We start from the raw sequence: 11,925 nt of genomic DNA, 5'->3' as shown, positions 1-11,925 counted from the left end.
AAAATGCGAAAAGACAAAATAGGTGAACACTTTTCACAGAGTGATCACTCCATATTTGACCTCTCAGTCCCCATCCTCAAAGCAAACCTACCCAACACTTTCAAAAGACAAGCCTGGGAGCTTAAATTCATAACTGCTAGGTACCTAAAATCAAGAACTGAACAGACACACTGGGTTTATGGCTTATTAAGACAAGCTGTAACCCGCTACCCCTCTCTTTTTGTCCTATAACTGCAGAGGTGTTAATGGTCTGCCCTGAATGGTCACTTACAATATGTGCTAACTACTTATGCTAAACAATCTGTTCCACCTTACCAACGTTGTGCTGTACCTTTCCCAGCCCTGCAGAAGAGCTCTGTGTGGCTCCAAAGCTTGTCTCTTTCATCAGGGGAAGTTGATCCAATAAAATGTATTATCTCACCTGCCTTGTCCCCCAAGAGAGAGAGTTTAGCCCTGGATTGGATACAAGCTACCGCGGGCTGAAGGTTGGGTTGAACAGTGGCAACTACACAAGCCCTTGAGCTATTGAACTTCATGAGAAACGGTACACTCAAGCCCATTGGCTGATTTTCTGGGCATGCTCAGTGTAATCAGTTTAACTTATGAGCGTTACGTCGGTGACTAACGTGAGACCTAGCTCCCTTTAAAAGTGATGTTGGCAAGAGACAGTAGATGCCATGCCTTCGCTATGATGCATGTGCAGCGCTAGCACCGGCGCTTTCATTTTTCTGTGTGGGTGCTTCTGCCCCCGCTCTGCCCCAAGGCCCCGCCCCACTCTGCCCCTTCCCCAAGACCCCACCCTCACTCTGCCTCTTCCCAGCCCGCTCCGCCCCAGCTCTGCCCCCTCCCTGAGCACCTCCTACCCGCCGCCAAGCACACCCACTATTTTTTCCCCATGGGTGCTCCAGCCCCAGAACACCCATGGAGTCGGAGTCTATAAGTGCTAGATATCTCTGTGCCCAGATCAGAGCCATGGTTTGACCCTGAGACCCACACCCCTCCACACTATTGCAAGAATCTTTGCACAAAATAGGCCTTGTGAATCACTTGCTGCTCAACTATACCGTGGTGAAATGTTTACACTATACGAGTTCCCCCGTATGATGTTACTAGAACATGTTCAAGACCAGACAGCCTTGCCTCGGTAAAGGTATGACATAGGTTTGTCCTAAACAAAGGAATGTGTGTTTACCTCAATTTACCTATAAACAGGACTATCAAGACATCAGAGGGAGGAGATTGCAGGGAACAGAACAATTTGAATTTTAGCAAATACCAGCATGGGGGAAAAAAACCATCATGGAGCTTCCATCACCACATGACTCCATGTTGCCTTTCTCACATAAACTTTACTTGGAGGAGTAACATTCAGGAGAATACGTTGCAAACGTTTACCGGTGTATAAAGATGGAGAGGCTGAATCTCAGGTGATAAGCAATTGAATCAACTGATTGGATACAATATTACTGTACTTATAAAAGTATATAGAGTGAAGTATTTTCTGAAAGCTAATGACACACTAGTGATTAATAGCATTGTTAAATGTCCATATTAACTCCATACGAGGAAATATGGACACCTAATGATATTATGCTTTAAAGTCTGTGGCCAGACAGAGAGAAATACGTAAGAGAGAAGGCAACTATCTACCTGGCTGCACTGAAAGGTGAAATGCAAGTAGCGTGACCAGACAACGAGTGTGAAAAATCGGGACAGGGTGGGGGTAATAGGCACCTATATAAGGCAAAGCCCCAAATATCAGGACTGTCCCTATAAAATTAAGACATCTGTTCACCCTAAATGCAAGATTTAACCAAAAACAATGGAAGCCCCATTTACATAGAAATCAGCAGGGGGTTGGGAAGTCCACAGGAAGGGAAGCAGAGCATGAGGTCATCTTGCCTCTTAAAGCAAAGTCATTGAAATTTGGAAAACATAAGCAAGGACAGAAGCCATCTTTGGGACCCTTCACTAGATAGACACAAACGAATAGATCTCTTGCAAGCTGGGAAAGATGGGACCAAGGGAGGGGTTGAAGTCTCTGGGAACTGAATATAGGTAAGAAATCCACTTAGGCAAAGGTCTTTCACCCAGGTGGACAAGGGAAGCCAGCCCCTTGGGCTTCTGCAGAAGATTCTGACTGAGAGAAATTCAGTCCTGGCTGGCAAGAAGGAAGATTGCTGAGAGAAACTATCTTGAATAAAGCCTGTACCTCGCTAGATTCAGTTTTTGACTTTTACATGCAAATTTTCACTTTCATTAGCTTGTAACCATCTCTACTTTTATTCCTTTTCTCGGCATCACTTAACCTATGACCTTTTGTTAATAAATTTGTTTGACATTGCACGTTTCAGAGCCCACAGTTTGGGGAAAATTCGGGACTGGGAGTGCGTTGGGGTCACCCTGCTGGTGGTAACCCAGGCTGGTAGAGAGCAGGGAGTGGGCCTGCTCTGTTGCTGGTGTCAGAGTGGCTGGACCAGGGTGGCAGTTATACACAGACACTCAGGTTGTGACCTGCATGCTGGTTGCTGACTGAACGTCTCAGGCAGGGAGTTACAGTAGCAAAACATTGTGAGGCTCTCAGGGTTACAGGGTCAGAGGTGATGCATCCTCAAACTCTGTGACAGATCCCCAGATCTGGGCAAAAAAACATTGGTGGACCCTCTCAACTTTGCAAAAAGCAACTGTTGTCAGGGGACTGTATCTCAGGAACCCCATATTCAAGTGACCCCAAATTTAGTTCACTCATCCTACCCCATGAACCCATGAGGTACACCAAATACCAAGAGCAATCTGAGTAACCATGCAGGTTTCAGAGCACTTTGAAGACACCAGCATTAAACAGAAAGCTGGTCCTAACAACAGCAGAGGCTGGCAGCCTGCTACAATTTCTCTGCTGTGTGGAGTCTCTCGTGTCCAATATGATGTGAACGCTGCTTGAAACATTTGCCACACTATGGACATTTAGGAGGTCTCTATCCTGTATGGATTTGCAGAAGCCAGTTCTGATCATAGCCCTGAGTGAGGAGACACCCACATTCAGGTCCTCTTTGCTGTGTGGATTTTCTGATGTTTAATAAGATGTGAGCTCCGCTGGAAACTTTTCCCACAATCCAGGCACTTATAGGGTCTCTCTCCTGTGTGGGTCCTCTGATGCGTAATAAGGTTTGAGCTGACACTAAAACTTTTCCCACAGTCCAAGCATTTATAGGGCTTCTCTCCCGTGTGGGTTCTCTGATGCACAACAAGGTGGGAATTCCGACTGAAGGTTTTCCCACAGTCCAAGCATTTAAAAGGTTTCTCTCCCGTATGGGTTCTCTGATGCACAGTAAGCTGTGAGCTCTGAATGAATGTTTCCCCACAGTTAGTGCACTTATAGGGCTCCTCTCCTGTGTGGATTCCCTGGTGTCTAATAAGGTGTGACTTCTGAGTGAAATTTTTCCCACAGATGAGGCACTTATGGGGTTTCTCTCCCAAATGGAGACTCTGATGTCTAATAAGGTGTGAGCTCTGAATAAAACTTTTCCCGCAGTCAAGGCATTTATAGGGTCTCTCTCCTGTGTGGAGTCGTTGATGTGAAATAAGATCAGAGCTCTGAATGAAACTTTTCCCGCAGTCCAAGCATTTATAGGGTCGCTCTCCCGTGTGGTGTCGCCGGTGTGTAAGAAGGTTTGAGCTCAGGCTGAAACTTTTCCCACAGTCCAAGCATTTATAAGGTCGCTCTCCTGTATGGGTTCTCTGGTGGGTAAGAAGGTTTGAGCTCAAATTGAAGCTTTTCCCACAGTCCAAGCACTTGAAGGGTCTTTCCCCTGTGAGCATTCTCTGCTGTCTAGGAAGGTGTGAGCTGTCATTAAAACTTTTCCCAAACTCAGTGGATGTGTTTTTTCTCTCTCCCATTTGGATTCCTTGCTGGGATTTGGTTTCCTTGAGATTCCTGCAGCCTCTCCCACAACAAATAGATTTATCCACTATTTTCCTAGCTGCTTCTCTTATGACTCTGGAAGAAATTCCCTTCAGTTCTTCCTGATAACGTCCCATGCAGTTACACTTGCTGAGGATTTTCTGCTGAGGATTCTCCTCCTTTGTTCTCACTCACTGTCCCATCACTTGCTGAGAGAGAGAGACAGAGAGAAAGAGAGAGGAGTCATTCCGTGGGCCGGAAAGAAAGGAGAACAGCAAAGAGCGGAAACACAATATAATAACTATTTAGGAGATTGAGGAATTGGATTCTGCCTCCCCATCCCATCCAAACACTCAGGGGGAAACAAAGTCAGGGTGGAAACTCCTTCCAGCTGTCAGGACAGGTGGGAAGCCAGGAGTATATGATGTATGCAGTGCAGTGTAGCCGCGTCGGTTGCAGGGTATTAGAGAAACAAGGTGGGTGAGGTAACATCTTTTATTGGACCAACTTCCGCTGAGGAGAGAGACAAGTTCATGAGTGCGTGATGACACCTACTGGTTCAATGCTGGTTGGATTGAGGTGAAGTAGAACTGGGGGAGTCTGTTTACAAATAGAACTGGGTTAAATTTTTTGGCCAGAGTTTATTTGCTGAAGAACATAATTTTAGTGGACCTGAAACTATTTGTGAATTTGATAGAACTCACCAACTAGTTTCAGTCCCCCCACACACACCCCAAAATTGTGGCGAGACCGAGGCACATTTCATAAAATGGCCAGAAAAGAAGATATTGGTACCTTCTTTATAACCTCTACCCTGGTGGCTAGGGCACTTGCTTGGGATGCGGAGACGGGATTTGAATGTGGGTCTCCCAACATTGCAGGAGTACTAAAGTCTTTGGCTAATAATGTAAAAAATTCAGGCCTTAGTTCTAATCAGAATTTGTCTGGCTTTAACTTCCAGCCACTTGTTTTCGTTATGCCTTTCTCCGCTAGATGACAGAAATTTTAAGTACCTGATATTTTCTCCCTGTAATCAAGTCAATAATTCACGGCAATTGTTCTGCAAAACTGAGGGAATCGTCTATTATTCAATAATTATAGGTGGCAAAACATCAGTGAATACGGAGATTTTTTTTTTTATCGGGATTGATAAGTGAGCGAGAAAATGAGGCAAATCTGTGAAAATTTACATATCTTCACTAATTAAAAAACCCAGCAAACTCTGATAGGTTTTTATATTAATAATCCATATGTAGATGAAAACAATAAGCAATATTTACACAGAGATTAATAATGTATAAATACAGAGAAATGGATCAAAATCAGATAGGATTTTATATCCAAATTTAATAAGAGCAAAAATCTGAAGGATAGTCCAGCAGTGTTTGATTATTGGAGAGAAAAGTGGCCAGAGAAGATTTTTATAAAGAAAAGCATCAGAATTGGAGGGTTTGGGATTTTTTTCTATATTACCCTCAAAAACAAGAGTAAGAACATGTTATTAAGGTTGCAAAGTTCAACACTCACAGCTAGGCTGCGCCAGAATAAAGGGTATCTGGGGAATATCGATTTCATGCGGTGCATTATACCGGAATACAATCTCTAATGCTAGAATCACATACTGCACTGTTAATTAACACAGGACCTTACCTCCTTGTAGCTGGGAGGTATTTGCTGACAGGGACAAATAGTGAAGAGATTTCTGTGGAATTCAAGGGGGAGGGGGAACCCCAGGGCTGGGAGGGAGGATGGATGGGAAGTAATGGGGTTGGCTTTTAAAGGAAGAATAATCACCATTCCACAAACACACCCTCCACATTCCCCTCACTGCTTTTCCTTCGTTTCTGCCTCCTTATTCACTCCCTTCCCTTTCTGACAATCCAGAAACACAAAGGGGAAAACCCAGTGGGTGGGTCTCCCCTTCCCTGCTTCTGCTCCTGACTCCCCCAGTTTGCCCCCCAACCCCCACCCCGGAGCAGATTCCCCCACAAAAGGCTGCTGCTAAGGAGAGATCAACCCCCAGGCAACTTCACACAGCTGCCAGATCCGAGTCTCCTGGGGCCCTTTGTGCAGTCACTTTCCTGCCCATCCCTCCATCACCTGGAGTCTCCGGCTCAGGAGCTGGTGTTGGCAGAGCTTGGGGAGGCCCCAGGGGGCTAGATCCAAAAAGTCCCCCCTTGGCCTGGGCACAGAAGGAGCTTTAATGAAGGTCTCGCCCCTGCCCAGACCCGGCTGGAGAGCAGCAGCTGCTGGTTCCTCCCCAGATGACAAGGGAGGAGACAGCAGCTCTTGACCCAGGAAGATAAACAGAGCCAGAGCAAACACAGCTTCCCCTCCCTTTCTCCCTGAGCAAGAACCAGAGCCCTCTGGATACAGCAGCTGACGAAGCTCTCCGCCCCTGAACCTAACATAGCCCTGGCCCAGGAAAGATCTGGGGCCAGAGCCCTTCTCTCTCTGCCCTTGAACTCCAGGAACCTGCAGAGCAATAGCAGACAGATCAGTGCCACTGAGAAACGCGTCCCCTGCAGCTCGGGGCTCCGGGCAGCCTCTCTAGGGCCAGGATCCAGGGCTTAATCTGTAATGTAAGAGGGGCTGGGGGGCTCAAGCAACTTTTTTACTTTCATAACTGATGCAACAAGCCTAAATTAAGGGGTTCAGCCCTGGCACAAATTAATTACTGCCAGGGCCAGGCGCCCATTGCCCTGTGTCCCATCTGATTTTGGAGACCCCGGGAACAATCCCCAGTCCCCATAGAAATTCACCTTATCTGCTCTCCCTGGGATAGTGAAATCACTCCTTTTCCATCCCACATTGACGTAGCTGCTTCAAAGCACAATGCGGCTGCTCCCAGGGGTGTGCATGGGGGGGGACAAGCAGGGACATGGGAACCCCCAATCTGCAGGGGCACAGAACTCCTCTGGGCTGGGGTGGGGAGATCCAGCTCCTCCTGCTGCTGCGGGAGAGCGAACTCCACCAGCCCCAGAGCTGCATGCATCAGGGAGAACCAGGCCCTCCGGCCACGGGGGGTGGGGAAAGCCAGCTTCTCCAGCCGTGGGGGACACAGAAAGTGCCCCTCCTGAGGGTGCAACCCTGCCACACACCTTAACAGACATCTGGGGCTCAATGACCATGTTCCCCTCTGTTCAGACCCATTCAGATTCCATGTCTCCCTCCCATCACAGTGCGGGACAAAGGCACAATCAAGGAATGTTCCTCTGACAAACCAATCAAACATGCATCCTGATTTCAGCCCCATTCCTGAACCTGACCTGATCACCCAGCTGGAACAAAGAGAAGAGCTGGTGGTCCCCGATCTCCAGCGTGCTGAGGAAAGCTAGGAGAGGCACTTGAACAGGCAAAGTATCAATGAAATTGATAGAGAAACCCTCTGATTAGTGCCAGATGCCTCCAGAAATGTTGAGAGGGATTCCCCAGTTCCACCTTATCTCTCCAGGTCAGGGTTGTAATTAGCAGGTGTCCTGTCTTCATGGCAGATGTCACACACAGTTTCACACCCATCCTGGCCAACAACTGATAGGAACTCCCTCCCTGCCTTTGCTTCCCCTCTGCTGTCTGAGTGGGACTGAAAACAGACTCCACTTTCTCCACCCAACAGTTCTGGTGTTTTCCTCTCTTTACTGTTCCTCTCTTTATCCTCTATCCCTGACACAGAGAATGAGTTCTGTCTGGGTTCTCACTCCCTATCCTAACAGGTGATCAGACAGGCAGTGAGAACAAGGGAGAGATTCCCCAGCAGAATTTTAAAATATTGTGTGCAGAATTTGTAATTTTTTGGTGCAGAATTCCCACAAGAGTACCTCACGCTTGTTTCTATTTGAATCTCTATTCTTAAGAAGCTTTTTTTTTTCCTTATCATCATACTCCAGTGCTGCATGAGACATTGGAGTGGTGATGTATGGTGAAACTGGTAAACCAGGGCACGCTGTTCCTCTGGGAACAATGGAACTGGGATGTCTGTGGATATCCAGTGATTAAGGGCTGGATACCACAGGGGGACACTTTGAAGGGAAGCAAGAGCTGGGGTGCATCTATTGTCAACCTGGAGGGCAAAGGTGGGGCTGGTGTGGCCCAGGGGAGAGAGGTATGGTGTCTGAGAGGCTGGTTGTGTTAAGGTGCTAATAACCAGCTGGTACAGGCAAGACTCCCTCATGCTGGTACAGCAAGGTAACACCCAGCCCTGAGTAGCAGTGCTGTAACGAGGGCAAGGCGAGTGAGGAACTTGCCTCGGGCGCAGAAGGTGAGGGGTGCAGAAAGTCTTTCTTTTGGCAGCAATTTGGTGGCAAGTCCTTCCCTCTGAGAGGGACTGAGGGACCTGCCACCAAATTGCCACTGGTCATCGGCAAGGGAAAGGAACCCTCCAAGAGGAACCCACTGCTGAAGAGCCAAATGTGCCACCCCTGTCCCTTGCCTCGGGCGCAAAAATCCCTAGATACGGCTCTGCTGAGTAGCATCACCGCACCTATGTCTGATTGATTGTGAATGCACAGCTGGGAAGGAAGGCAGGTTCCTAAGCTCTTTCCTTGTGGGAGAAAGTGAGTTAGACAGGCACCTTGCTCCACATCGCCAGAGGAGAGGAGTGTGCGTGGGGGATTCCTCCTTTAAACATTCAGCCCAGGAGTTCGAGCAGTCGCTCCGCTGTGCAAAAGCTTAGGTTCAATTCCGCCCCCCACTGCCGAAGAGATTTGATCACGGTCCCCCACAGCTCTTAAGAGAGTGCTCTCACCACTGGGCCGTGGGATCTTCTGGTGTGGGGCTCCCTGAATGTGTCCTCCCATGGCACTTTGGATGAGTCATTAAAGGAGACAGGACCCTCCCAGGCAGGTGCCCCTTGGACTACAGAGTTGTTCTCTCACTCCCTGGCCCAGCGAAAGGCCCTGCCTTGGCTGGGCACAGCTAATGAGTCAAGTCCTCTCCTCTCCAAAACCCCAACCCTGGAGGGATCAAGTGAGGTCAGGCCCAGTTTAAGGCACTGGTAATGTAGGCCCCAATTTGTGTGTGGATGTGGAGGCTGCCGCACACTGCAGTGGTGAGGAGGAGCAGTGCTGGCTGCCCCACTGCTCACTCAGGTGTGACCTAGGCGCTCCCCCACGAAACAGGTGGGGCACCAGGGTGACACTGAGTGAGTGGCCCGGACTGAGACCCTCACGCACCAGGTAACAAGCCAGCGTCTCTCCACATATGTCCCATCTTCCCCTCCCTGGAATCCTCTCCTGTCTGTCCATCCATGGGCACATTGCTTCTATGCACGATGCTCAATGCTTAATGCTGCCTCTGTATGGAGCCCCTGATGGCAAGTGTCTGGGGCAGGGGGCTGCAGAGCGATGGGTTTATCGCTAGGACCCAGGAGCGGCTGGGAGCGATCGCTGGGGTCAGTCCCAGCAGCAGGAAGTGACTCGCAGCCGCTGCGGTGACTCTGGCTCCCAGCGAGATCCCCGAGCCCCGGCGGCTGGTGCTGGGAGCCCGGAGCCCTGGCTGCAGCCGGGAGAGGGGAATCTCCAGCAGGGCCCTTCCCGCTGCTCCCCAGGAGCCTCTCCCAGGCCAGGGCAGAGCCCCCAGCCCGGCCCGGCCCCTGCCCCGGGGGGCCCCGCTCGGAGGGAAGGTGAGAGAGACCCGCCCCCCCACCCCCCGGCACCCCCGGGCTGCAGGGGGGGTTTGGCCCCAGGCTGCTCCCAGCGGAGCTGGCTGCGATTCCCGCCCGGGGCCCGGGAAAACTGCCGCCAGCCCCGGTGTGTGCGGGGCGGGGGGAGCCAGCCCGGGCCGTGCTGGGGGCGGGACAGTGACCTGGTGGGGAACCAGTAGGGGCTGAAGAGGGGCGGGGGGTAAGGGAGGATTTTAGATGGCAGGATGGGATGGGATGGAGGGGGCGTTGAAGAGAGGATGTGGCGATGCAGGGCAATCGGGGGAAACTTATGGGGCGGAGGGGAACAGGGCGGCAATAGAAGGAAACTGAGTGGGGGGCGCTGCGAAGGAAAGTGGAGGTGTGGGGAGGGAAGGCTGGGGGGAGACAGCAAGAGCAGACTGGCTGGGGGAGGGAGAGAAAAAGGGTGGGGGTTGGGGAGAAGGAAAGGGGGAGATACAAGGGCAGCTCCTCCACCCCATGGGGCAGGAGAGGATTGGGGGCTGCCCCACCCAGCAGCCAGAGGGGAATTCCTTTAGTTCAACTAGTCGATGTTTTGGGGGTAGGTGGAGGCTTCCACCTAAGGGCTCAAAATCTACTAAGCAAATATCCACACCGCTTGTGCCCCCCCACTCCCAATTTATTTTATTTCATTTCATTTTTTTAAGACACACTCATGATTTTGGGGTCTGTGTCATAGAATCCTAGAAGAATCACAGAATCATAGCATATCAGGGTTGGAAGAGACCTCAGGAGGTCATCTAGTCCAACCCCCTGATCAAAGCAGGACCAACACCAACTAAATCATCCCACCCAGGGCTTAAAAACCTCTAAGGACGGAGATTCCACCTAGGGAACCCATTCCAGTGCTTCACCACCCTTCTAGTGAAATTGTGTTTCTTAATATCCAGCCTAGACCTCCCCCACTGCTACTTGTGACCATTGCTCCTTGTTTTATCATGTGCCACCACTGAGAACAGCCAAGCTCCATCTTCTTTGGAACCCTCCTTCAGGTAGTTGAAAGCTGCTATCAAATCTCCCCTTCTCTCTTCTCTTCTGTAGACTAAATAATCCTAGTTCCCTCAGCCTCTCCTCGTAAATCTTGTGCCCCAGCCCCTTAATAATTTTCGGTGCTCTCTACTGGACTTTTTCCATTTTGTCCACATTCTTTCTGTAGTGGGGGGGACCAAAACTGGATGCAATACTCCAGATGTGGCCTCACCAGTGCCGAATAGAGGGGAATAATCACTTCCTTCAGTCTGCTGGCAATGCTCCTACTAATGCAGCCCAATATGCTGTTAGCCTTCTTGGCAACAAGGGCACACTGCTGACTCATATCCAGCTTCTCATCCACTGTAACCCCTAGGTCCTTTTCTGCAGAACTGCTGCTTAGCCAGTCGGTCCTCAGCCTGTAGCAGTGCATGGGATTCTTCCTCTCTAAGTGCAGGACTCTGCACTTGTCCTTGTTGAACCTCATCAGATTTCTTTTGGCTCAATCCTCCAATTTATCTAGGTCACTCTGGACGCTGTTTCTACCCTCCAGCATATGAACCTCTCCCCCCAGCTTAGTGTCACCTGCGAACTTGCTCAAGGTGCAATTCATCCCATCATCCAGATCATTGATAAAGATGTTGAACAAAACCGGCCCCAGGAACAACCCCTGGGGCACTCTGCTTGATACCGGCTGCCAACTAGAAATCGAGCTGTTGATCTCTACCCATTGAGCCCGACGATCTAGCCAGCTTTCTATCCACCTTATAGTCCATTCATCCAATCCATACTTCTTTAACTTGCTGGCAAGAATACTGTGAGAGACCATATCAAAAGCTTTGCTAAAGTCAAGATATGAGTGTTGGGGGCTGCCCAGGACCCTGGTCTGATTTCTGGGCAGGATTCAGATCTCAGCCACACATGTGTCACACCGGAGTCACTGCTGGCTCTGGCGGGGGTGAGCATGATGATGAGATCTGCCTCTGTATGCCTCTCCCTGGGGGCTGCAGAGGTAGCACAGTGAGTCTCAGTCATTAGCTGCTGCCGCCAGAGGGCTCCGGTTATTCCTGAGGGAGCAGAGGAGGCTGGTATGTCTCTCTCTCTGCTCCTGATATTAAAGCCCTTGAATTGAGCTGCCTGGGTCAGAGACTGCTGCCTCCTCTGCCTGAGAGCCCAGAGTGTGAAATGGCTGCTCCCCAGCTGGGGCTGTGCTGGGGACAGACCTTCGTTAAAGTCCCCGTCTATGCCCAGCCTGGGTGGACACTTTTTCCAGTGGCTGGAACGAGCCCCTGGGGCAGCCCCAGGCTCTGCCCACACCAGCCCCTGAGCTGAAGACCTGTAGGTGATGGAGAGACTTGGGGAAATGGCTGGGGCCGGGCAGGACAGTGGCTCTACA

General features: G+C 50.2%; 2 protein-coding genes across 5 annotated transcripts in view; both read right to left on the bottom strand.

Annotated features, from left to right (window-relative positions):
* The window catches only part of LOC116827228 (uncharacterized), a 423,640-nt gene that overhangs the window by 153,673 nt on the left and 258,042 nt on the right, over nt 1-11,925 (bottom strand). The window lies entirely within an intron of this gene.
* LOC116825025 (uncharacterized) lies at nt 1,330-7,268 on the bottom strand. 2 transcript variants are annotated; one of them, XM_032780717.2, is made up of 2 exons: nt 7,171-7,268; nt 1,330-4,110 (listed from the first exon to the last, which is right to left on the bottom strand). In XM_032780717.2, the coding sequence occupies exon 2, from the start codon at nt 4,036-4,038 to the stop codon at nt 3,040-3,042; it is 999 nt and encodes a 332-aa protein (XP_032636608.1). In that variant the 5' UTR covers nt 4,039-4,110; nt 7,171-7,268; the 3' UTR covers nt 1,330-3,039. The 2 variants fall into 2 exon arrangements, with proteins under 2 accessions (XP_032636608.1, XP_032636605.1); XM_032780714.2 differs by lacking the exon at nt 7,171-7,268 and adding an exon at nt 6,002-6,160.

This window comes from Chelonoidis abingdonii, chromosome 12 (genome assembly GCF_003597395.2).
Source record: "Chelonoidis abingdonii isolate Lonesome George chromosome 12, CheloAbing_2.0, whole genome shotgun sequence".
NCBI lineage: Eukaryota > Metazoa > Chordata > Testudines > Testudinidae > Chelonoidis > Chelonoidis abingdonii.
Note: the sequence above shows the minus strand (reverse complement) of the source record. Positions and strands in the feature narration are given on the sequence as shown.

What these genes read in the sequence shown, in the direction of transcription:
- LOC116825025 (XM_032780717.2), bottom strand. Translation starts at nt 4,038, where the DNA reads ATGGGACGTTATCAGGAAGAACTGAAGGGAATTTCTTCCAGAGTCATA.